Source organism: Oncorhynchus keta, chromosome 28, assembly GCF_023373465.1.
Source record: "Oncorhynchus keta strain PuntledgeMale-10-30-2019 chromosome 28, Oket_V2, whole genome shotgun sequence".
NCBI classification, from domain to species: domain Eukaryota; kingdom Metazoa; phylum Chordata; class Actinopteri; order Salmoniformes; family Salmonidae; genus Oncorhynchus; species Oncorhynchus keta.
Window position 1 is genome coordinate 39,966,991 of NC_068448.1, and position 27,367 is coordinate 39,994,357.

The following is a 27,367-nucleotide window of genomic DNA, read 5'->3' on the forward strand; positions in this document are numbered from 1 at the left end:
GCTTATTTAGGCTGTTCTTGCCATAATATGGACTTGGTCATTTACCAAATAGGGATCTTCTGTATACAACCCCTACCTTGACACAACACAACTGATTGGCTCAAACACATTAAGAAGGAAATAAATGACACACATGTACATCTAACAAGGCACACCTGTTAATTGAAATACATTCCAGGTGACTACCTCATGAAGCTGGTTGAGAGAATGCCAAAAGTGTGCAAAGCTGTCATCATGGCAAAGGGTGGCTACTTTGAAGAATCTCAAATATAAAAAATATGTTGATTTGTTTAACCCTTTTTTGTTTACTACATGATTCAATATGTGTTATTTCATCGTTTTGATGTCTTCACTATGATTCTACAATGTAGAACAAAGTAAAAAGAAAAAGAAAAAAACTTGAATGAGTAGGTGTGTCCAAACGTTTGGACTGGTACAGTAGCTAAAAAGCCTGTGATCAGGATGCTGAAGCATGATGTGTAGGGAAGTTGTTTTCTCATGCTCAACCACCCGAAGGCAGCGTTCTGAGTGTCAACACCATATGCACGCTGTCTGTATCTCTTAAAGGAACAGTGTCACAAGAAAGTGTTTACAAAAGACTGTTTCTGTATCCTTACCCATGTATTAGCCTACAATATCCACATCCAAACCCATGTACACCATTCCGGGGCATCATAATTACTTTACTTTTCTCCATTATGTACCCTAATGTTTTCTTACTATGTAACGTACGTTTCCCTAATAATGGTGACCGAGACAAAAAATTGCGTCAAAGCAAAATGCAGGTCTCGCAAGTTTCTCAGCATGTCTTGGAAAGAAGTATCGGGTCTGCTTAGAAAAACCTGTACAACCACATTGATGTGTTCAAGCGATCAATAGGTATGGCGCTTAACAGGACTTGCTCTTTCGCTTTCTCCCTCTCTCTGTGTGGGAGTCTCTCTCTCCCTCTCTCGCTCTCTCTCTTTGGGTGTGTGTGTATGTGTGTGCGTGCGCAAAGCTTGTGTGTATGTGTATGGGAAAGAGAGAGAACATTCCATTTCCATAGAAAAAAGGCTGAATATCTAATGTTCCAGAGCTGCACAACCGTAACAATCTGTAATTGAAACGGGACAAATCCAGTATTTGAACATGAACATTTAATAACAAATGTTCATTCTGTTTATTCTTGGCCTCTGGCAAAACATCATCTATTTGCTGGTCATTTATGAACATTTGACCATCTTGACCATGTTCTGTTATAATCTCCACCGGCACAGCCAGAAGAGGACTGCCCCCCCCTCGTAGCCTGGTTCTTCTCTGGGTTTCTTCCTAGGTTTTGGCCTTTCTAGGTAGTTTTTCCTAGCCAATGTGCTTCAACACCTGCATTGCTTGATATTTGGGGCTTTAGGCTGGGTTTCTGTACAGCACTTTGGGATATCAGCTGATGTACGAAGGGCTATATAAATACATTTGATTTGATTTTGATTTGATTTTGATTCACCCATTATCTCTTTCCCCATAACCTCTAGCTAATACTAGCTCTGCTCTGGACATGCAGAACACATGCGGAATGACAGATGTAACAAAACAAAGATATATATATAGACAGAGAGCGAGAGAGAGAAATTGAAATGAGAGAGCAAGAGAGAGTGGGGCGGGGAGACCCCATTTGGGGCTCAGCAGAAGGACAGAGCGGATAGATAGGAGGTCTAGTACTAGAAGGTGCCTCCGCCACTGGGAAACGGGTTTCAGTCCGTGTGTATTGATGTTTCCTCGCGCACGCCTCTCTCTACATTCTTCAGCCTACGAGCGGCCACGCAACCTCAGCAGAGAGCGCGGAGAAGGCAGAGCCGTTTGTGAGGAAGCGCAACTTTACAGACCTTTCAGGACATAAGGTTGGTCAACTTTTTTTGGGACATTTATCATCATTAAAAAAAAACAAGTCCTGCATGCATTGCTTCAATTCTCAGCATCTGAATACTGTTTCAACAGATACAATATTGCTCCTTATAACAATGTGACAAATGTGACGAGTATGCCAATTACATCACAAAAATGTCACGTTTCGTTACATTGTTATAAGTAGCAACATGGTTGGGTTGAAACAATATTCAGAGGTTGAGGTGGACGGGGGACCCATATGGCCCAATGTAAATATCACATTCAGCCTGTCAAAAATAACATCAAAGGTTTTCTGTCATCTCTGGTTAAATATTTGTCACAGCTACAATGGGGGAGGGAGGTTGAGTGTTTTTTGTAGGCTATTTTACGCCTCTTATGACAGCGCCAAAACTGGTCGTGTGAGTCGACACTGTCACATCATGTCCCTTGAGACTTTAATCTATCTTGGCCCTATCTCCAATATTTATATCAGTCGCACTGCCATCAATAGATAATTGACTCATAGGCTATTCCAAGGCACACATTGGATAAAATGTACATTTGGTATCACAAGCCTACATAAACTTGACGTAGGTTATTATTAGGCAATAGCTGAAACTAGACCTCAGGAAATAGTGCGGTCTATTTTTACTGGCAGACCCTTTTCCACGACATTCATTCTAGCCGACATTCTTCATAAACGTCTGTCTTATCTAACTATGCTCTTCAAATATAGGCACCCGAGTTGATTAACCGTTCACAGGATTGGTTAACTATTGAGGTTGCTAGGGTCTCCCACCGAGCTAGGTAAATCTGCTTTTAGTTTTAATGCACCATATTGCTGGAACTAAATACAAAATAAAATTTCATCTTGATGTTCTGGTGCCGTTCAGTAATTTAAAGTATTGATTGGGGACTTTTTTGTGTCGGAATGTAACGGTTTCTCTGGTTGATTTGTGGTGTTGTATTTGTGATTCCCATGACTGTATTTTTGTATTTTAATGTGTACACGTTTGGGTATAATGGGAAGGCTTACATTTTTGTTGTATATACACCTTTGTAAAAGAGACCTAGTGTTACGGAGTCCAGTTTGATAGATAATCGACTAGCTGGGCTGTTCCCTGGACCCAGTATATAGGGGTTGTACAATTATTGAACTTGACAATTGTGTCTATCTTTCTTCTTTAATCTAACATATCGTACAAGAACACCTAGGTCTCAATATGTTTTCCCTGTTAAAATAAAGGTGAAATAAAAACTTGCTCACCTTGACTGCACTGTAGCCTGTTGTTACTGTAACATAGCCTAGATGGCAACCCATTTGCCCTCGCCATTGCCATAAAACGTGTAGTGGACGGTGAATGTTGTAGTGGAGGATGAATGTGACCACAGTCACCTGGGGAGAGGAGATTTCAACATCGGCTTATGGTTCCATGACTTATGTCACTGTATCGAATTGAAAACATTCCTTTGGAGCCGCTGAGTCAGCCGGAGAAATAGTGAAAAATAGCAAACAATGAATGTCTTGGTCACTTACATGTCTCGGTCACTTTTCGCTGGTCTGTCATATCTGTACAGCATCGACCTACTATCTGTTTCTCCCTGTTTATGCTGCAGAGAGGCTCCTAGGCGTCTACATGCCCGAACCAGAAGATCCGCGGCGGACTCCGCAAGGTGTCTCCTACGCCGACCTGAAGCACTTCGTCAACGCCGACGGACAGCACTTATTCTGCCGCTACTGGGAGCCAGAGGCCCCCCCAAGGTGAAATGAAATGTCATGTGAGGTGTAAAAAAACGGACATGTATGCTATGCTAGAGACTGTGATAGATTCAACTAAAATAGAACCTAATGTTCTCCATTCAGGGAGTTATACAGTCCTGTGCTTGCCCCCTGCTCCCCCATGCCATCTAAAGTGGAACAGACTCCACTACATCAGAGAGTTGGCCCTGGAAACAGAGAGGCCCACACAACATCTGGACTATAGTGTCACACCAAACCACGGAGCCTGCAGTGTAACAGACTCACCCTCGCTCTGGTTTCATTTGACATTTGAGTAATTTAGCAGAGTGAAGAAGGGCACATCAACAGATTTTTCACCTAATCAGCTCAGGGATTCGAACCAGCAACCTTTCAGTTTCTGACCCAGGGCTCTTAACCACGACACTTTTTAGTTTTCTAAACTACCACTAGTGATGTGATCATGTTCCTTGTTTGTGGGCGTATTGAGAATCTGTCTCGCATCACACACACAGCTCCTGTCACATAGGCTAGTCTGCAACATGTCACTGCGCCATTCTCTTGATAAGAATGGCGCCGGAGGAGATGGCTGCCGTTTTACGGTCTCCTAACCAATTGTGCTATTGTGTGTGTTTTTTTTCTGAGTTGTTTGTCATTTATTTTGTACACAGTCTCTTATGACCGAAAAGAGCTTCTAGATATCAGGACAGAGATTACTCACCTCATACTGGACGAAGACTTTTTCTTTAACTAGTCGGACATGAAGGATTTACTTCAGCCACTCGACAAGGCCCAAATCCCCATGATTCGCATGAGAAAGAGACAGAGATATCTGGGACGTAGGTTGGGGTGCCTTGTAAGGATTCGATGGCGAGTGGATAATCTGCCTCCACCATCAGTCCTACTAGCCAATGTACAATAGACGAGCTATGATCACGAATATCCTCCCAACGGGACATTGAAAACTGTAATATATTATGTATCAGTTGTGGCTGAACGATGACATGAATAATTTGTAAGTCGCTCTGGATAAGAGCGTCTGCTAAATGACTTAAATGTAAATGAATAACATACAGCTGGCGGGGTTTACGCCGCCTCCGGTAAGACAAGGGGTGGTGGTATGTGTATACTTGTAAACAACAGCTGGTGCACAAAATCTAATATTAAGGAAGTCTCAAGGTTTTGCTCACCTGAGGTAGAGTATCTCATGATAAGATGTAGACCATACTATTTACCAAGAGAGTTTATATCTATATTTTTCGTAGCTGTCTATTTACCACCACAACCCGATGTTGGCACTAAGACCGCACTCAATGAGATGAATAAGGCAATAAGCAAACAGGAAAACGCTCATCCAGAGGCAGAGGCGTTCCTAGTGGCTGGAGAATTTAATGCAGGGAAACTTAAATCTGTTTTACCTAATTTCTACCAGCATGTTAAATGTGCAAGCAGAGGAAAAATAGAAACTAGACCACCTTTACTCCACACACAGAGACGCATACAAAGTTCTCCCTCACCCTCCATTTGTCAAATCTTATCATAATTCTATCCTCCTGATTCCTGCTTACAAGCAAAAGCTAAAGCAGGAAGCACCAGGTCAATAAAGAAGTGGTCAGCTGACGCAGTTGCTAAGCTACAGGACTGTTTTGCACAGAAGGGAATGTGTTCCGGGATTCTTCCGATGGCATTGAGGAGTACACCACATCAGTCACTGGCTTCATCAATAAGTGCATCGATGACGTCGTCCCCACAGTGACTGTACATACATACCCCAACCAGAAGCCACAGGCAACATTCGCTATGAGCTAAAGGGTAGAGCTGCCGCTTTTAAGGAGCAGGACTCTAACCTGGATGCTTATAAAAAAACGCTCTGCCCTCGGACGAACCATCAAACAGGCAAAGGGCCAATACAGGATTAATTGTACTACACCGGCTCCGACACTTGTTGGATGTGGCAGGACTTGCAAACTATTACAGACTACAAAAGGAAGCACAGCCGCGAGCTGCCCAGTGACACAAGCTTACCAAACGAGCTAAATTACCTCTATGCTCACTTTGAGGCAAGCAGCACTGAAGCATGAGAGCATCAGCTGTTCCGGATGACTGTGTGATCACGCTCTCCGTAGCCGCTGTGTGTAAGACCTTTAAACAGGCCAACATTCACAAGGCCGCAGGGCAAGAAGGATTACCAGGATGTGTACTCCAAGCATGCGCTGACCAACTGGCAGGTGTCTTCACTGACATTTTCAATCTGTCCTGACTGAGTCTGTAAAGCCAACATGTTTCAAACCGACCTCCATAGTCCCTGTGCCCAAGAACACTAAGGTAACCTACCTAAATGACTACCGACCCGTAGCACTTACGTCTGTAGCCATTAAGTGCTTTGAAAGGCTGGTCATGGCTCACATCAACACCATTATCCCAGAAACCCTAGACACACAACAATTTGCATACTACCCAACAGATTCACAGATGATGCAATCTCTATTGCACTCCACACTGCTCTTTCTTTCCTGGAATTTTTTTAATTCATTGACTACATCTCAGTGTTCAACACCATAGTGCCCTCAAAGCTCATTACTCAGCTAAGGACCCTGGGACCAAACACCTCCCTCTGCAACTGGATTCTGGACTTCCTGATGGGCCACCCCCAGGTGGTAAGGGTAGGTAACAACACATCTACCACGCTGATCCTCAACACAGGGGCCCCTCAGGGGTGCACCCATCAGGGGTGCATGCTCAGTCCCCTCCCGTACTCCCTGTTCACTCATGGCTGCATGGCCAGCCACGACTCCAACACCATGATTAAGTTTGCCGACAACACAACACAACCTGATCACCGACAACAATGAGGCAGCCTATGAGGCAACAATGAGGCAGGATAACAACCTCTCCCTCAAAGTGACGTAGAATGTATGCACACATGACTGTAAGTCGCTTTGGATAAAAGCGTCTGCTAAATGGCATATTATTTATTATTTATTTATCAAGACAAAGGAGATGATTGTGGACTACAGGAAAAGGAGGACCGAGCACGCCCCCATTCCCCCATTCTTCTCCACAGGGCTGTAGTGGAGCAGGTTGAGAGTTTCAAGTTCCTTGGTGTCCACATCACCAACAAACTATCCTGTCCAAACACACCAAACCTATTCCCCTCAGGAGATTGAAAAGATTTGGCATATGTCCTCAGATCCACAAAAAGTTCTACAGCTGCACCATCACTGGGGCCAAGCTTCCTGCCATCCAGGACCTCTATACCAGGCGGTGTCAGAGGAAGGCCCTAAAAATGGTCAAAGACTCCAGCCACCCAGTCATCGACTGTTCTCTCTGCTGTCGCACGGCAAGCGGTATCGGACCGCCAAGTCTAGGTCCAAAAGGCTTCTTAACAGATTCATAAGACTCCTGAACATCTAATTAAATTGCTTCCCAGACTATTTGCATTGTCCTGTTTATTATCTATGCATAGTCACTTTAACTCGACCTACATATACATATTACCTCAATTACCTCGACTAACCTGTGCCCCCACCATACATTGACTCTGTACCGGTACCCCCCCCATCCTCACCACTGTCGAGGTGCTGTATAAGTACCATATTTTATTGTTATTGTTATTATTACCACCATCTGTCCCTAGAGTACCGCTAATTGAATTACTTCTATTGACAGTAGTGTGGGTCAGTTTATAGTAGTGCACTTTCATAGTAGTTTGTTTAGCAATGAGCTATAGTTTAGACTGAAGGCTAGTTTGGGCATCTCATATGGAGGTGGGAAAAGCAGATAGAAACATATTTTTAGGGCATTCTGTTCGTGTGGTGGCATCATCTATATAAAATGCACATTTGGTATAGATATATACAAGCTATCCTATGGATTCTCCCCTTTATGACGAGAAATTCTGTGAGATTCAGCCTCAGGTTTTAAAGATTGGAATCAAATAAATGCCTGTTTACAACATCAAATTCATGCAACTTCTGCCATACATGTCCATTGATGACATCGCTTACTGGGCATTTAGAGGCTAGAGAGTGAGGGGCTGCTGGTGAGAAAGAAGTAGGTGAAAGGTGCCGGGAGAGGGGAGGGCACCTTTACAATGATTGACAGATCTTTCAATAAATAATCTGGGGGCTGTGAACCAGTGAGACCTGGCTGTCTTTGTATACACAGGGCCGTAGCTATATACAGTGCCTTCAGAAAGTATTCATACCCTTTGACATATTCCACATTTTCTTGGAAAAGCCTGATTTAAAAATGTTTTAAATATATATATTTTTTCTCACCCATCTATACATAATGGCGTATAATAACAAAGTGAAAAGATGTTTGTACATTTTTTTGTACATTTATTGAAAACAAAATACCGAAATATCTCATTTACATAAGTATTCACAGCCCTAAGTCAATACTTTGTAGTAAAATCTTTCACAGAGTTTAAAGCTTTGAGTCTTTCTGGGTACATATCTAAGATTATTCCACACCTGGATTGTGCAACATTTGACCATTATTCTTTTCAACATTTTTGAAAACTCTGTCAAATTTGTTGTTGATTATTGCTAGACAAACATTTTCAAGTCTTGCCATAGATTTTAAACTATATGTAATTCAAAACTGTAACTTGGCCACTCAATAACATTCACTATCTTCTTGGTAAGCAACTCAAGTGCTGATTTGGCCTTGTGTTTTAGGTTGTTGTCCTGCTGAAAGGTGAATTCATCTCCCAGTGTCGGGTGGAAAGCAGACTGAACCAGGTTTTCCTTTAGGATTTTGCCTGTGCTTAGCTCAATTACATTTTTTTATCCTGAAAAACTTCCTAGTCCTTAACGATTACAAGCATACCCATAACATGATGCAGCCACCACTGTGCTTCTAAATATGGCGAGTGGTACTCAGTAATTTGCAGTAACATTGCACTTTGTATTCAGGACAAAAAGTGAATTGCTTTGCTACATTCTTTGCATTATTACTTTAGTGCCCTGTTGCAAACAGGATGTATGTTTTGGTATATTTTTATTCTGTACAGGCGTCCTTCTTTTCACTCTGTCATTTTAAGTTAGTATTGTGGAGTAACTCCTATGTTGTTGAGCCATCCTCACCTTTTTCCTATCACAGCCATTAAACTCTGATCCTGTTTTAGAGTCACCGTTGGCCTCATGGCGAAATCCCTGAGCGGTTTCCTTCTTCGCCGGCAACTGAGTTAGGAAGGACACCTGTATCTTTGTAGTGACTGGGTGCATTGATACACCATCCAAAATGTAATTAATAACTTCACCATGCTCAAATGGATATTCAATGTCTGCTTTATATATCTTTCCCCATCTACCAATAGGTGCCCTTCTTTGCGAAGCATTGGAAAACCTCCCTGGTCTTTGTGGTTAAATCTGTGTTTGAAATTCACTGCTCGACTGAGGGACCTTACAGATAATTGTATGTGTGGGGTACAGAGATGAGGTAGTCATTAAACAAATCACATTAAACACTATTATTGCACACACAGAGTCCATGCAACTTGTTAGGTGACTTGTAAAACACATTTCTACTCCTGAATTTATGTAGACTTGCCATTACAAAGGGCTTGAATACTTATTAACTCAAGACGTTTCAGCTTTTCCTTTTTAATTCATTTGTAAACATTTTGAAAGCATGATTCCACTTTGACGTTATGGGGTATTGTGTGCAGGCCAGTAACAAAAAATCTCAAATGAATTCATCATAAAATCAGGCTGTAACATAACAAAATGTATGAGGACACCGAGGTCTGGACCTCTGTAAAAAAATTTTTTAAACATATACACTACTGGTCAAAAGTTTTAGAATGCTTACTCATTCAAGGGTTTTTCTTTATTTTTAGTATTTTCTAAATTGTAAAATAATAGTGAAGACATCACAACTATCAAATAACACATGGAATCGTGTAGTAACCAAAAAAGTGTTAAACAGATCAAAATATATTTTATTTTTTAGATTCTTCAAATTGCCACCCATTTCCTTGATGACTGCATTGCACACTCTTGGCATTCTCTCAACCAGCTTCATGAGGTCACCTGGAATGCATTTCAATTAACAGGTGTGCCTGTTTTTGCGACTGCACTTGAAGAAACTATCAAGCTTTATGATGAAACTGGCTCTCATGAGGACCGCCACAGGAATGGACCCAAAGTTACCTCTGCTGCAGAGGATAAGTTCATTAGAGTTACCAGCCTCAGAAATTGCAGCCCATATAAATGCTTCACAGAGTTCAAGTAAGGGACACTTCTCAACATCAACTGTTCAGAGGAGACTGTGTAAATCAGGCCTTAATGGTTGAATTTCTACAAAGAAACCTCCACTAAAGTACACCAGTAAGAAGAAGAGACCAAATTGGAGATTTTTGGTCCCAACCACCGTGTCTTTCCCACCGTAAAGCATGGAGGAGGAGGTGTTATGGTTTGGGGGTGCTTTGCTGGTGACACGGTCTGTGATTTATTTGGAATTCAAGGCCCACAGCATTCCGAAGCGATACACATTCCCATCTGGTTTGGGCTTAGTGGGACAATCATTTGTTTTCCAACAGGACAATGACCCAACACACCTCCAGGGTGTGTCAGCGCTATTTTACCAATAATTAGAGTGGTGGAGTGCTGCATCAGATGACCTGGCCTTCACAATCCCCTGACCTCAAACCAATTGAGATGATTTGGGATGAGTTGGACCGCAGAGTGAAGGAGAAGCAGCCAACAAGTGATCAGAATATGTGGGAACACCTTCAAGACTGTTGGAAAAGCATTCCAGGTGATGCTGGAGGAGAGAATGCCAAGAGTGTGCAAAGCTGTCATCAAGGAAATGGGTGGCAATTTGAAGAATCAAACATTTAGAATATATTTTGATTTGTTTGCCACTTTTTTGGTTACTACATGATTTCATCTTTTTTATTTCATAGTTTTGATGTCTTCACTACTGTAAAAATAAAGAAAACCCCTTGAATGAGTAGGTGTTCTAAAACTTTTGACCAGTAGTGTAAATATATATTTTTACTCAGTTGGGGTCTCAATTTACTTTGAGAGTTAGAATAGTAGAATATACAAGGTGCAATTTCAAAACTTGGTTGTGCATCCGCAGTTTTCCTCTTGTTATAATGTCACTTATCGACACACACTCAATTAGCCCATTTCAGTTAATATTTTTTAGATTGGTAAATTAGTCTAGTTAGTCCAGTAATCATGGCTGAATTACCGACTGGGTAGCCTAAAGCTTGGCAGATAGCGATATTCAGTTATTTAATTATTATTATTTTACGGGAAGATCAGCTTTAATATTTCAGATAGATTGTGGCTTCCATCAATGTAATTGTCTGCATCACTGTTGTCACGACTTCCGCCGAAGTTGGTCGCTCTCCTTGTTCGGGCGGTGTTTGGCGGTCGACGTCACCGACCTTCAAGCCATCACCGATCCATTTTTCATTTTCCATTGGTTTTGTCTTGTCTTCCATCACACCTGGTTCCAAATCCCATCAATTACATGTTGTATATTTAACCCTCTGTTTCCCCTCATGTCCTTGTCAGTGATTGTTTATTGTAAGTGTATGTGTACGTCTGTACTGGTGTCCGTCGGGTTATGTTACCCATTGATTTTTATTATTATGTTTTCCGGTGTTTTTTTGTGTAAAAAACTGCGCCGTTGGAAACACAGCTATTTCTCTCCTCTGACTTCTCTGCCGCCAGTTCACACCCTTACAGAATCACTGACCCGAAACCATGGAGTCAGTAGGAGAAGGTACCCCGGCCATAGGGGTGGAGGAGCACGTCCAGGAGCAGGCAGCAATACTACACCATCTTGGCAACACCATGGACCGCGTTGTCCAGACAATGGACCGCTGGGAGAGACAGGGAGTTTTTCCAACGCCTCCACCAACACAACCGGGGTCTTCCCTGAGCGCCCCTTTCCCGCCTGAACCCAGTGGGATTCGTCTCTCCTTACCGCAGGAGTACGACGGGAGGGCTGCGAACTGCCGGGGGTTCCTGTTACAATTAGACCTCTACCTAGCCACCGTCCACCCGGCTCCATCGGGCCGTGAGAGGGTGGTCGCCCTCGTCTCGTGCCTCACCGGGAAAGCCCTGGAGTGGGCCAATGCCGTGTGGAGAGAGGGAGATGCGGCGTTGGACCAGTTTGAGGAGTTCAGCCGCCGTTTCCGGGCTGGAAAGTTTCCGGGAATTTTAAAAAAAAATTTAATTGTACAGAAATGCAGTAAATAAGCTTAAACTTTCTAAAAATGTCTTGGAAATTTGAAGAATTTCCAATCCCCCCTGTCTAGGCCTCACTAAACCTCAGACCCTGGCTACAGCCCTGGCTCCCCACGCACACACACACACACACACACACACACACACACACACACACACACACACACACACACACACACACACACACACACACACACACACTAGGAGTTAGAGCGTTGGGCCAGTAACCTAGAGGTTGCTTGTTCAAAATCTAGAGCAGACAAGGTGAAATATCTGCACTTAAACCTAATTGCTCCAGGGTCATCATTGATAATGGCAGACACTGGCCGTGACCCCACTCTCCGAGGGTGTCTCAGGGAGAGTTGGGATATGCAAAAAACACATTTCCAATTCACACATGCGTATTAATACACATTTATAAACTGGGTGGTTTGAGTCTTGAATACACTGTGTTGCGATGTACTTAAAAACAGACCTTGGCCGTGGTATATTGGCCATATACCACACCCCCCCTGGCCTTATTGCTTAAATAACACACAGTGTAATTGCACGGTATAGATCCATGAATATGAAATTCATTCTTACGTGTTCTATATTTGAGCTGCTTTTGAAAGCAAAAGCCGAATTGAAAACATTATTGGCATTGTCGAATTCCATTTTCATAATAGCAGGCTAGGATGATGGTTTGGTTAGCTATGCTAGCAAGTCTGTTTCTTTGGTTACCAAGGCAACTAATGTGGCTATCTAGCTAGCTAGTAAACCTGATAGCTACTTCAGTGGATGTTGGCACATTTCTACTGGCAAATGAATACATTCTAGCGGTAAATACAGTATGTAAATTTCTAGCCATAGTATAAAAGGGATAAACAACTCAGGGCTCTATGCGTTCTCTGGAATATAATAACTCTGTCGAAGGCCAGTTCCACTCCTTCCATGCCGTGCACTATTTACCTGAGAACACATAGCCCCTCGTAGATTATCCCTCACACACAGTGCATGTGTGAAATATGACAAATATAAAAACACCCACCAAATGATGTATTGTAAATTATACACGCACAGCCTGCATATAGTTAAGTGGGTCATTACACTATTGATGTTGATGTTTGGAGTCAGGATTACAACAATTCCCTACCAGACAAGGCAGGCTTGAATGTTTGTCTTACTGCTTTTTTCCCCCTCACTTCCCTTCTCTCTGGCTTTCTCACTGTCTATTACTCTACATTTTCCGTGATCAAAGTGGAAATGACATCTGCACCAAGACATGCTCATTTGGCACTTCTGGTTGTAGCAGTATTCACCTGCGCTGTCCTCAGTCCCCAGTCCTGCTGTAGTCAGTTAAAGGAGGGTTTTGACCCTTCAGTGTTGAGCGGCTCAGACTCTTAATGTGATTAAGCCGTCTGTGTTCAGGCCCTGGCCAGTTCACAACCTCTACCTCTATCGCTCGCTCCCTCGCTCCCTCCCTCGACCACACACGTACAGACTGATACGCCATACAGAGTGACTAGTCAGAGTTCAGTCTGCGTCTCACGAAGATGGCTTGTTGAATGCGGTGTCAAAAACGTTATGTTATTTCGGGCTGGAGGCAGCATTTGGGTCGAAGCCACATCATGTGAGACCAGTGGGTTTCAAATTCCTTGGAGAGAGAGAGGAAGAGGGGCGAGATAGAGGGAGGGAGCGGGAGAGAAAGAGAGAGGGAGAAAGTGAAAGGGGGAGAGAACATTTCAACTCCCCACTCCCATTCCCAAGACACTGAATATACTCCCCACAATCCACTGAGATAAGCTCTATAGAAGCCCTACTGTCCCATGTGTGTTGGGGACATTATGTTCACACAAAAGGCGCACTATGAGCGGCTCCTCAGCCAACAAGTGCGTGGCAATCTCTAGCTAGCCGGAGGCTCTGAAATAAGAACGAGAGAATGAAAGGGAGAGAGAGAGAGAGAGAAACTGGAACAGAGAAACCACTAATCAAGCTTGATGAACAGCTACTCTCTTTCTCTCTCTCTCCCTCTGTTCCATCTCTCTCAATCTCTTCCATTCACTCTCCTTCTCTGAACACGTTCAGGCTAATTGCATCTGACTGAGAGATTCACTCCGTTTTGTAGACTGGTTATAAGCAGGAACCAAAGCCTGACTGGCAAGCTGAGTTGGTTCGCCACTCTTTCCCATGGCCATGTGTCGGTTATTGGAGATTCCAACCTCTGTCTGGTTCCAGTTAACTCTGCCGCTCTGTGGGCAAACAAGGGTGCGGTGCGGTTCAGATAACTGCTTTCACTGAAAGACAAGATGTGGAATGTTTTATTATGACGAAACCCCTCGATGGGCGATCAAGAGGATGTTCTCACAGCATTGTTGATATGATCCCTATCTAGTCACTGGATGAGTGGACTCAAGTCCCAACCACGTCCTTCCGATAGAGGGCTCGCCAACTCAATTAGCGACAAATCAAAAATAATCGGAGTGCCCTCGTCAACTAATTTGCAACACTCCCTCTGAGTGTTTGAATATAGTGCAAGAGGTGTGCATGAAATGTGTCTGACTTCACTCTTCTTCCTTGTGTCCTGCAGGGCTCTGGTGTTCGTGGCACATGGGGCAGGAGAGCATTCTGGGCCGTATGATGAGATCGGCCAGACCCTGAAGGAGCAGTCCCTGCTCGTCTTTGCGCACGACCACGGTGAGCCAAAGCACGCTGCAGCGGTGTTGTAGTACTTGAGTCCAGGACTCGGACTTGACTTGACTCAGACTCAAGATTGGACTCGACCGGTTGGTTGTCAGAAAATCTCTCTCTTTTGCGTAATTCAACATACTAGCATCAAATGTTATATAGCTGTATTATCCTTTCAGCATTACAAATGTGCAACTGTAATGAAATGTGACTTTTTAAAAAAAATGGTTGGAAAGCAACTTGGCAACTCGAGGCTGTAGTGACTTGACTACATCACTGTCAGGCAGCGCTTCTTAGTAGAGTCACAGAGGTAGCACTTCATTTTACAGTACAGAAATTGCCACCAAAAATACTGGAGAAGTCCTACTACCCATTGCAGCCACATCATTTACTGCTAGTAAAATACCAGTGGAAATCTTAGCATAGACAAATGTGATGCCACGGCGTCATATGTTTGTTATCGCTAGAACAGTTTGTAAGTTTTAGTTTAGAATAGGAACAGTGAGTGTCACCTAGTCTCACAGTGAAGTAGAGCAGGGCCCAGTTGAGTTGAGCAACAGCTCTAAGAGTCAACACCAAATGAGAGTTGGAACTCTGTGTTTCCCTGTGATCTAATGAGTGACAGAGTGTACAGCACTCAACAGAGACCTCTGGGAATGTCATCTTCATTAATGATTCATATTGTATCAAAGTAAAACACCCCCTCCAGGGTTATTATACAGTAACGAGAATGAATGTTAATAAATGTTGTGTTAGAGATTTTTCTTTATTTTGTCTACAACAATTATTTTTTAAACTCAATGTTTCCCATTGCGTTTCAAAGTAATCACAGAAATATTGAAATCACGAGGTGAGAGTGGGATTTTTGACACATACGAGCATGCACACACTCACACACACACACACTTCACTGCAGAAGAAAAATGAACAGCATCCCGCGACTGACAGACACCAATGGGCTTCCATTGCACCATTGTCAGTGGAAGATATTATGGGGAGAGAAACAAGTGAGAGAGGGGCGGGGGGGTGGAAGGATGGAAAGGGAGAGAGGGTGAACGGCACATGTTCTGAATGTTGAAACTGTAGCTGGTGCCGTGGTGCCATGGCAACGCACCTTTCACATAGCTTCAGCAGCATGTTCAGAGCAAGGTGTTGGAAGGTAATGGGAGGAGGGAGGGGCAGCTGGCAGGATAACATAGGATGGATTGGCACGTACGGAGATGGAGAATGGCTCTCCCTCTCCGTCTCATCTGGCTCGTCTGTACAGAGAGTAATGAAGGGTAGAGTGGGAAATGTATTCCTCTATGGCCTCTGTCAATTACAATGGTGCCTTGTCCTCATCTCTCTCTCCCTCTAAATCTCTCTCTCTCTCTCCCTCTAAATCTCCCCCTCTCTCTCCCTCTAAATCTCTCTTGCCCTCTCATATATATATATATATATATATATATATATATATATATATATATATATATATATATATATAAATCTTCCTCTAAATCTTTCATTCTCTCCCTCTATATCTATCTCTTTTTCCCTCCATCAGTTGGCCATGGCCAGAGTGAAGGAGACCGGATGAATATTAAGGACTTCCAGGTGTTTGTCAGAGACTCCCTCCAGCACATTGATCTGATGAAGGGCCGACACCCCGACCTGCCTATCTTCATCATCGGACACTCTATGGTACGGTACATTCTGTAGTCTGCTCTCTGACCAAAGACTGGGGCCACTCTGTGGTACGGTACCCTCTCTAGTATTCAATTTTATTCAAGGGGCTTTATTGGCATGGGAAACATGTGTTAACATTGCCAAAGCAAGTGAGGTAGATAATATACAAAAGTGAAAAAAACAATAAAGGTATCTAGTATCTTCCTTGTCAAAATATTGGGGTCACATTCATGGGCGGCAGCGTGGCCTCGTGGTTAGAGCGTTGGACTAGTAACCGGAAGGTTGCGAGTTCAAACCCCCGAGCTGACAAGGTACAAATCTGTCGTTCTACCCCTGAACAGGCAGTTAACCCACTGTTCCCAGGCCGTCATTGAAAATAAGAATATGTTCTTAACTGACTTGCCTGGTTAAATAAAGGTGTAAAAAAAAATAATAATAAAAATAAAAAAAATATGAACTAACACTCGCCTGTGGTATGTGGTTGTCCTACCGCACTGTATTAAGATGAATGTACCAACTGTAAGTCGCTCTGGATAAGAGCGTCTGCTAAATTACCCAAATGTAAAATGTCTCCATGGTACCGTACCGTCTCTAGTTTATTCCTTGTCCAAACACTGAGGCTGTATCATTGCCAGCGGCTATGGTGTTTACCTCTCAACACAGTTCTCAGAAGTCATAGGGCCGCCAGGGTTAGTTCGAGGCTATATCCATTACACAAACATTATACAAGGACTTTGTTCAACTCACTCGGTGTGACTCAGATGACCACAGATGCTCTGACATCACAGCTCGTGCGTCTATGCTCATGGGAAACGGTGTCCTTTGAAAGTCTAGCTATGTAAATACCAACAGGGCCAAGTCAGGCCTTAAAAGGGATTTGACGTATTTAGCGTTACAGGCCTCATTTCCCTTCCCTGCTGCTCTGCCTCTGCCTCTGCCTCTGCCTCTGTTTGCTTGTTCTGCTGTTCTGTGACTGATCTCTGCTGTAAAGCGCCTGAACAATGGAAACCACCTATAGCCTATGCGTCGAGATCCTCGTCGTGATTAACGTCCTTTAGATTCTCTCATGCACCACCAGCTGTGCACAATTAGACAGCCTTCCTTTAGGTTTGACATGCAGTTCAAATGAGATAACTTTGCTCTACTAGGAGCGGAATAAAGGCAATTTTAGTAAATGTTTAAACAGGACGTTTCATTGGGAAGTTATTGTAATGGGAAAACCTGTGGAGTGATGTTCGGCCTTTGCATTTTACAGGCATGTTGGCCAGTTTCCCCGACACAGATTAAGCATAGTCTTAAGACTAAAGGTTCTCAATGCTCCATTTAAAGTCCAGGACTAGGCTTAATCTGTGTCCAGCAAACCAGCCATGAATGTACAGTTGAAGTCGGAAGTTTACATACACTTAGGTTGGAGTCATTAAAACACATTTTTCAACCACTCCACAAATTTCTTGTTAACAAACTGTAGTTTTGGCAAGTCGGTTAGGACACCTACTTTGTGTATGACACAAGTCATTTTTCCAACCATTGTTTACAGACATATTATTTAACTTATAATTAATTCACTGTATCACAATTCCAGTGGGTCAGAAGTTAACATACATTAAGTTGACTGTGCCCTTAAACAGCTTGGAAAATGCCCGAAAATGATGTCATGCTTTATAAGCTTCTGATAGGCTAATTGACGTAATTTGACTCAATTGGAGGTGTACCTTTGGATGTATTTCAAGGCCTCCCTTCAAACTCAGTGCCTCTTTGCTTGACATGATGGGGAAATCAAAAGATATCAGCCAAGACCTCAGGAAAAATTGTTGACCTCCACAAGTCTGGTTCATCCTTGGGAGCAATTTCCAAATGCTTGAAGGCACCACGTTCATCTGTACAAACAATAGTACGCAAGTATAAACAGCATGGGACCACGCAGCCGTCATACTGCTCAGGAAGGAGACGCGTTCTGTCTCCTAGAGATGAACGTGCTTTGGTGCGAAAAGTGCAAATCAATCCCAGAACAACAGCAAAGGACCTTTTGAAGATGCTGGAGGAAACAGGTACAACAGTATCTATATCCACAGTAAAACGAGTCCTATATCGATATAACCTGAAAGAACGCTCAGCAAGGAAGAAGCCACTGCTCCAAAACAGCCATAAAAAAGCCAGACTACCGTTTGCAACTGCAGATGAGGACAAATATTGTACTTTTTAGAGAAATGTCCTCTGGTCTGATGAAACAAAAATAGAACTGTTTGGCCATAATGACCATCGTTATGTTTGGAGGAAAAAGGGGGAGGCTTGCAAGCCGAAGAACATCACCCGAACCGTGAAGCACAGGTTTTGCAGCATCATGTTGTGGGGGTGCTTTGCTGCAGGAGGGACTGGTGCACTTCACAAAATAGATGGCATCATGAGAGAGTAAAATCATGTGGATATATTGAAGCAACATCTCAAGACATCAGTCAGGAAGTTAAAGTTTGGTCACAAATGGGTCTTCCAAATGGACAATGAACCCAAACATACTTCCAAAGTTGTGGCAAAATGGCTTAAGGACAACAAAGTCAAGGTATTGGAGTGGCCATCACAAAGCCCTGACCTCAATCCTATAGAAAATGTGTGGGCAGAACTGAAAAAGCATGTGCGAGCAAGGAGGCCTACAAACCTGACTCAGTTACACCAGCTCTGTCAGGAGGAATAGAACAACATCCATCCAACTTATTATCAGAAGCTTGTGGAAGGCTACCCAAAACGTTTGACCCAAGTTAAACAATGTAGGCAATGCTACCAAATACTAATTGAGTGAATGTAAACTTCTGACCCACTGGGAATGTGATGAAAGAAATAAAAGCTGAAATTAATCACTCTACTATTATTCTGACATTTCACATTCTTAAAATAAAGTGGTGAACCTCACTGACCTAAGACAGGGAATTTTACTAGGATTAAATGTCAGGAATTGTGAAAAACTGAGTTTAGATGTATTTGGCTAAAGTGTATGTAAACTTCCGACTTCAACTGTATATGAACAAGCCATGCTTAGAACCCATTAGACTGTAATGTATGAGCAGTGTCAAATTGGGCATTTCCTGTGTCAGGGGCAAATTCCACCACCACTATTATCGACATTAAAGCCCCCCCTGTGGTCTCAGTCAACACAAATGGCATGTTTCAGATTACAGAGGAGAATCTTAATCCAGAAACAGGCTAGTCCAGATACATGTGGTCCCAAATAATCCTTTACTGCAATACTTGCACTGGCAGCTGATGAATTTATCATGACACCAGGCGAGACGCAGATGCAGACACAGGAGGTAGATGGTTGGAGTTTTACAATATTTATTAATCCAATAGGGGAAGGCAAGAGAATGGTCGTGGACAGGCAGGATGATCAGGCAGTTGGGAAAGTAGTCCAGAGTCAGGCAGGGGTCAAAACCGTGAAGACGATCAAAAAGAGGACGGGTTAAACACGTTGGTTGACTTGACAAACATACAAGACGAACTAGCACAGAGAGACAGGAAACACAGGAATAAATACACTGGGGAAAATAAGCAACACCTGGAGGGGGTGGAGACAATCACAAGGAACAGGTGAAACAGATCAGGGCGTGACAGAATTGACTGGTGACCCTCACTGACCTCACTGCACTCAATAACACAGTCCAGTGTACCCTCTAATCGAGGCTAAACCTTGCCCACACTGTCCACTCTTCTACTGACCATTCACTGCGGTTCTGATTAGTGAGCAATATAGACCCTTGCTCCTTTACTGGCCAAATCCTCCCTCCGTCCCTCCTTCTCCTCCTCTTTCTGTATTTCCTGACCCATTCCTTCCTCCTTCCACCTCTCCTCCCCTGGCTCTGTATGTCTGTCCCTCTTCCATGTCCCACTTCTTCAGTGCCAGGCCTTTATGTAATGTCAGTATGTTCGCGCCTTACATAACCACAATCAGAGTCTTCATAGTGTGAGGGGACGCAACACAATGCCGGTATTCTTTCCCTCCGTGCAAGAGGGGATGAGCTTGTGTGTGTGTTTCTGGTGGAGGCCTCTCTTGGTATAATCAATTCCTTAAAGAGCACCTCTGTTCCCAACGCTCACCCTTCCTGCCCAACCCTCCAAAGGCTTCTCTCTCTCTCTCTCTCTCCATTCATTCTTGGCTCCTTCAGTCAGGAGCCGTTACCCCAGAAAGCCTTTCTTGGTATGGGAAGGCCGTGACCCAACATGGCCCGTTTGGTGCCGATATCACTAGCAAACCCTCCAATAACAGCTCAGAACTAAGAGGGAAGATTCCCTAAATTCACTGGAGTTCACTCACTGTTTGACCAGACAGTTGAATCAGGCTGAAACTAACCCTGAATGGGATTTGACAAAACATAATAAGCATTACTCAATCAACAACTTGTTTGTGGTCTCTCGATTAGTTAGTATAGATATATATAGAGATCACCTACATAGAGACACATTTATTCAATTAAATTGTATGGTTATCGCTATATAGATTTAGCCGTGTTTGCGATGTTCAGTGCATTTGACTTTCATTTCATTCGCTGGTGGGAAATGTTTTTTCTCAACAGCCCGTCCCTTTAGAGGCCCCCACTCTCATGAATATTCAAACATCTGACAAAGAGAGGGCAGACAAACACTGTTCAAACAAATTTGCCTCCCAAAAGCCCTCCACAGTTATCCGTGCCAAATTGATTGATTCTAGGAAGCCGTTGCGTAACTCCTAATTAGTTTACCCTTGCGTATTTGATTTCAAGGAAGACTCCATCCAAAAACTATCTTTTGATATTTGTTTCGTCGGTCCATTGTTTTGTTGATATAGTCCCAACATGTTCTGCATGTCAGCACTCAGGTTCTCAAGATATATTACTTTCAAAATACAGAAACGCACCGAGTATACAAAACTCTTTCTATGACATAGACCAGGTGAATCCAGGTGAAAGCTACGATCCCTTATTGATGTCACTTGTTAAATCCACGTCGATCAGTGTAGATGGAGGGGAGGAGATGGGTTAAAGAAGGACTTTTAAAGGGGGGGTGAAACTCAATTTTAGGAAGGTGTTCATGATGTTTGGTATACACAGTGTGTAGCCGGTATGAGCCGTGCACGGGTTTCTCTTTGGTCGACGCTGGTAAAGACAAAGATAGCGCAGATGTGCGAGTGCCTTTTGAATTGTATTTCTGTATTTTGAAAGTTCTAGATCTTGAAAACTTCATTGCTGACATGCAAAACATTTTGGGATATCAGCAATGGATTCATGAAACAAATACCAAATGATAGTTTTTGGGTGGAGTTTTCCTTTAAATCACAAAAGACTTCTTGGTTTCTCCATCCTTTTTCTTCAGGGTGGAGCCATCTCAATTCTGACGGCGTGTGCACGACCGAGCGACTTTGCCGGCGTGGCTCTGATCGCTCCTATGGTCAGGATGAACCCAGAGTCTGCCACGCCCTTCAAGGTGGGTTTTGCCCATAGAAATAGGCTTTTCTTCCTATCCACTCATTACCCACCTATTCTTTAACGGGGATGCCCGTTCTAGGAATTCTATTTCTGGGGTTTCACCTGCACCCAATCCCCTCACATTTAGCCTGTCACCAATGTTAACCAGTCCATTCATCCCTTTAATGACCACTGACCTGAGCTGTATTAGCTCCCCATTACATGCCTTTTTAATCTCTGTGGTTGCTCCTCTTTGTTCTGCAGGTGTTCCTGGCTAAAGTCGCAAATCACATTGTGCCCAGTCTCACTCTGGGCTTGATTAAGTCTAAATGGATTTCACGGGACCAAACACAGGTAAGTCTGGTCTATGGAATGTGTGTGTGCATCCTCAGCTCCACAATAGAGGCTTGACTGAGATCCAGATCGTCCAGCTCTCTGTTTTGAACCGGTCGGGAATTGGCGACAGAGAGAAAAAAATTATGGTTTTTTTCCCCCAATTCTGGAACTGTTTCCATGGAGCTGAGATAAAATGTTGCAGTGTGAACTAATTTGCTGCACTTCCACGCATTTTGCCATGGCTATTTCTGTGTTCTTATGCTCAAACATTAATACAAAACCAATGGGGATCCCAGTCGGTGCCCTGCGTGCCCTGTCAGTAAGCTAACCATGCCAAAAATACTCCTAAATTCATCGTTTTGGGACTTTTCGATTCTCCCTGACAGTCTAGCTTTCATTTTGGTGATTTCTAGGTGTCAAAGGTTATATTATTTAAAAAATATATAGATCAATTGTATTTTCTACAATCAGTGCTTTCAGAAACTATTCGTACCCCTTGACTTATTCTACATTTTGTTGTGTTAAAGCCTGAATTCCAAATGGATTTGAGCAAATGTTAGTAAAATGAAATACAGAAATCTCATTTACATAAGTATTTGCACCCCTGATTCAATACATGTTATTATCACCTTGGGCTGTTGGAAAGCAAACTGAATTCAGTTTTCCTCTAGGATTTTACCTGTGCTTAGATCTATTCAGTTTATTTGTAATCAAAAAAATCTCCCTAATCCTTGGCGATGACAAGCTTAACATGATGCAGCCACCACCATTCTTAAAAATATGAAGAGTGGTACTCAGTGACGTGTTGTTGGATTTTGCAGTTTTACTTTACTTTATTGCAAACTGGATGGATATTTTGGAATATTTGTATTCTGTACATGCTTCCTTTTCACTCTTGTCTCTTAGGTTAGTATTGTGGGGTAACTACAATGTTGTTGATTCGTCCTCAGTTTTCTACTGTCACAGCCATTAGACTCTGTAACTGTTTTAAAGTCACCATTGGACTTATGGTGAAATCACTGAGCTGTTTCCTTCCTCTCCGGCAACTGAGTTAGGAAGGTCTCCTGAATCTTTGTAGTGACTGGTTGTATTGATACACCATCCAAAGTTTAATTAGTGACTTCACCATGCTCAAAGGGATATTCAATATCTGCTTTCTGTATTTTTACCCATCGACCAATAAGTGTCCTTCTTTGCGAGGCATTGGCAAACCTCCCTGGTCTTTGTGGTAGAGTCTGTGTTTGAAATTCACTGCTCGGCTCGACTGAGGGACCTTACAGATAATTTGGTTGTGTGGGGTACAGGGATGATGTAGTCATTCAAAAATCATGTTATACACTATTATTGCACACAGTAATTCCATTCTACTTATGTGACTTATTTTTTACTCCTTAACTTATTTAGGCTTGCCATAAAAAAGGGGTTGAATACCTATTGATTTAAGACATTTCAGCTTTTCATTTGTAAAAAATATTTGAAAAACACAATTCCACTTACGGGGTATTGTGTGTGGGCCAGTGACACAATCTCAATTGAATCTATTTTAAATTCAGTCTGGAACACAACAAAACGTGGAAAAAGTCAAGGGGCGTGACTAATGAAGGTACTTTCTGTCTAGTTTTAGTCGTTTAATTTCACACTGAAAGCGTTTTTCTATCCCGAAAATGTATTTAGAAAAAGGTCGAAAGTTTTTATTTTGGTGTGGCGGCAACAATTTAGCTGCGACCCACCACCATATCTGATATATCAGGCCTTATACAGTAGTATGCACATCATGGGTCAATATTGAGAAAGCCAAGCGCCCTATGGATTACTATCAGTGAACATCTAAGGAAAATGGTCACTCAACAGTCACTTCCTTTACCCTGCAGGTTGAAGCATATGACACTGACGAGTTGATCTATCACGGTGGGGTACGTGTGTCATTTGCCATGCAGATGATAGGCGCGTCGGAGCGGATCGAGAGAGTGATCCCCGCCATCACCTGGCCCTTCCTGCTTCTCCACGGCGACGTCGACAAGCTGTGTGACATCGGAGGGTCCCAGATGATGTTTGACAAGGCCCCGAGCACGGACAAGAAGATCAAGGTGGGACTAGCACCAGAGCCATATATGTAGATCAAATATATTTAGATAAATATATGGTATGGTTAAATATACACTACCGTTCAAAAGTTTGGGGTCTCTTAGAAATGTCCTTGTTTTTGAGAGGCCCATTATCAGCAACCATCACTCCTGTGTTCCAATGGCACGTTGTGTTAGCCTAATCCCTGTTTATCATTTTAAAAGGCTAATTGATCATTAGAAAACCCTTTTGCAATTATGTTAGCACAGCTGAAAACTGTTGTACTGCTTAAAGAAGCAATAAAGCTGGCCTTCTTTAGACTAGATGAGTATCTGGAGCATCAGCATTTGTGGGTTCGATGATCAATTAGCCTTTTAAAATGATAAACTTGGATTAGCTAACACAACGTGCCATTGGAACACAGGAGTGATGGTTGCTGATAATGGGCCTCTGTACGCCTATGTAGATATTCCTTTTTTTTTATCTGCCGTTTCCAGCTACAATAGTCATTTACAACATTAACAATATCTACACGTTATTTCTGATCAATTTGATGTTAATTTTAATGGACAAAATATGTGCTTTTCTTTCAAAAACAAGGACATTTCTAAGTGACCCCAAACTTTTGAACGGTAGTGTATGTCTCTGACTAGCACTGCACAGGCCCGAAACAGATATGTCGACAGACCTGAATAGCTCAGACACTGAGTCATACAAACTGATATAGACAAGCCAGGATATTTAGAATGGACACCATCTTATCTGCTCTTGAACTTCTCTTTTTCTTTTCATTCTCTATTTGTTTAACTGGCTGTTCCAAGTCCATACATCATCATCACTTGTCACACTAAAGAGAGGGGGAACAGAGAGGGTGAGAAATAGGGAGAGGTAACAGATAGAGCTTATCGTGTGTGTTCTCTCTCTTTCAGGTATATGACGGAGCATACCATGCCCTGCACCATGAGCTCCCAGAGACTGCGGCGTCAGTGCTCAAGGAAGTCACCGGCTGGATCTCCGAGCGTCTCCCTGCGTCTCCTTCTCAGGGGTCCTAGTCTCCTCTTCCTCTGCACCCCCCATCCCAACAAACCCTGCCCTCCATGCTGTATTACCACTGTATGAACCTCAAACCTTTCTACATTTGTACTGACCATTTGAAATACTAATGCCAACTTGTCAGTAATCTTTGGACCCCTAGGGCCATTGTAGGGAAGTCCTGATTTCCCAGGCTCTACATTAGGGACAACAGCTGTGCCCCAGATGCCAGGCAGCAGGTCATAGTACATATATCAGCAATGTCTCCCTGTACTGAGTTCAAAGAGAGCCATGCTGAGAGCTGGGCCAAGCGCAATTCACAGAGGCATTTTTGTAATTTGTAACCACGGTGATCACCAGGCCGACAGAAACGTGTTGAATTCCTCCCATGCTGCGGCGCTCCCTTTTGTGTGTTGCCGTGGAGACAACTGGCCTTTGTTCTCCCCTCCATATCTCAGATCTTCTGATCATAGAGTCAAACATCTTGGACTTTTTTGAACGCCCCAGACTGCTGCCCCCAATGGTTATTTGTTGTAATGGTTATTAGAACTGCAGGGTTTTGGTGGCTGCAGCCCAAGACCAGAAGCTGCCCGTTACCATGGCAGCATCTCAGAAAAAAAAGGTTGAATCCATTGGAGCGCCACTGTAAAACGAGGCATGCTGTGACCCATTATACAGTAGATGCAGTGTACAGACAAAGGCATCACTTCGCTGCAGTTGACTCTGCATTTATGAAGCTGACAGGGCCTTAGGGTACCACCTGCAACATCAACATTTATGGGAGTTCCCCATAGTCTGCATTGGACTAATACAGATTACAATGTATTGTTATGAGTGGAAAGCCCACCTATCTTGTTACATTTATGATTGATGCTTACTGGCCAATCGGATGAAAGCTCTCTTCTTATATTGTTTGAGTGTCAGATTGACTTGACAGATGGCCCCGGCATGGAACACATAGTTATCGTGCTGGAGCTAGTCCGTCTTTGTGTGGTTAACAAACTGTCAATAAACAGCAGAAAGAGAGAAGGTCGTGGTTTCCTTCTTCCCACGCCAACATCAACCAAAGAGGAGCTGACAGAAACAAGACGGGACTTATCAGGTACGGTACAGTAGCTGGCTAAGATAACTCTGTTGACGTTAACTGTGAAGCTAACGTACTGAAGAGGCTAGCTGGTCAGCTCTAAGGAGCCAACACAACACTGGTGTCGGAAGTGCTTCATTTTATACTTTTATTTAAAGGTCCTGAATAGTGAAAATCATGTTTTTCATCAAATATTCAGATGAAACAAGTTCATAGTAGGTTGACCCAAGTATGAAAAATGACTATCTGGTACATTGACAAAGTTGATCATAGAGTTACTGGTCCCCTCCCCCCATGTCAAACGCATGGATTCAGGAGGCAGGCGGTACTTCCGGCTTTATGCAACATCACGTAAAGCCAGACATGTTATACACCAATGGTAGTGTCCTGTAATCTTAACTCATTTAAATATGTAAATACACCTTAAAACCGTCATCGCGTGTGCACATCATACAGCTTTGTTTACAAACCGTAAGATAGCTTCAAGCAGAACGTGAAAGCGAGTCAGTCTCCAGTCACAAATATGATGACTTGCAAGTCGACTTTGACTTTAACACCAATGACTCGTGACTTAACTTGGACTTTAGACTTTTGACTCGAACTGAATTGATAACCTCCCCAAACGTTAAAAATGTTGCTATTAAAAAAAGTGTGCAGCGCATCAACTCTCTTTAAGAAGTTCAGATTACAGTTTGAATCGGACAGCAGTCAATCAAATTGTGGCAGCTGAGAAAAAGTTGCGCGTGGCAGTGCAGAGGAATGTCGGCGGGTGAATTCAGTCGGAGCCTTTGGAAAGATGATACCCCAAATTATTATTTTCGAATATTAATAGTCAACAAAAAACGGATTGCAACTTGCAAAACATGCGGGAAGAAAATGACAGACGGAGGAGCAACAACTTCCAACTTTGTTCAACATTTGAAGCTGCACAAAGAACGGTAAGTCGCGGCTAATATAGCCGACAGCTATATATATATATAACTTTGCTTGTGTAGCATGTGGGCTAACGTTACGTTAAATCAATGAACCTCCACACAGTCAGTCAGTGCGGGAACGTGATCATTGCACCCAAGATTGAGCAACAAATGGCTAGGCAGTTGGTAGCCTAAATCCTGCATGATGTTACGCTAGCCTACTCTAACCACACACAGACAGGGTGTGTGTGTGTGTGTGTGTGTGTGTGTGTGTGTGTGTGTGTGTGTGTGTGTGTGTGTGTGTGTGTGTTGGGCGATTGTGTACAAACCTACCTCGCCCGATTGCGATCCTCGATAGTCGT

General features: G+C 43.0%; 1 protein-coding gene across 2 annotated transcripts; it reads left to right on the forward strand.

Moving 5' to 3' along the window:
- Positions 1–1,642: 1,642 nt before the first annotated feature.
- On the forward strand, positions 1,643–26,036 carry LOC118361319 (monoglyceride lipase-like). Of its 2 annotated transcripts, none has more exons than XM_035741169.2 (8): positions 1,643–1,874; positions 3,478–3,622; positions 14,384–14,490; positions 16,025–16,161; positions 21,484–21,594; positions 21,840–21,929; positions 23,849–23,998; positions 24,905–26,036. In XM_035741169.2, the coding sequence occupies exons 2-8, from the start codon at positions 3,498–3,500 to the stop codon at positions 25,025–25,027; spliced, it is 843 nt and encodes a 280-aa protein (XP_035597062.1). In that variant the 5' UTR covers positions 1,643–1,874; positions 3,478–3,497; the 3' UTR covers positions 25,028–26,036. The 2 variants fall into 2 exon arrangements, with proteins under 2 accessions (XP_035597062.1, XP_035597061.1); XM_035741168.2 differs by having other exon boundaries at positions 1,646–1,874; positions 23,783–23,998.
- The last annotated feature ends 1,331 nt before the right edge of the window (positions 26,037–27,367 follow it).

Excerpts from the sequence above, each read along its gene's own strand:
- LOC118361319 (XM_035741168.2), top strand. The coding sequence starts at position 3,498 with ATGCCCGAACCAGAAGATCCGCGGCGGACTCCGCAAGGTGTCTCCTAC. Across the intron at positions 3,623-14,383 it reads GAGCCAGAGGCCCCCCCAAG|GGCTCTGGTGTTCGTGGCAC; the intron begins GTGAAATGAAAT and ends TGTGTCCTGCAG. Across the intron at positions 14,491-16,024 it reads CGTCTTTGCGCACGACCACG|TTGGCCATGGCCAGAGTGAA; the intron begins GTGAGCCAAAGC and ends TCCCTCCATCAG.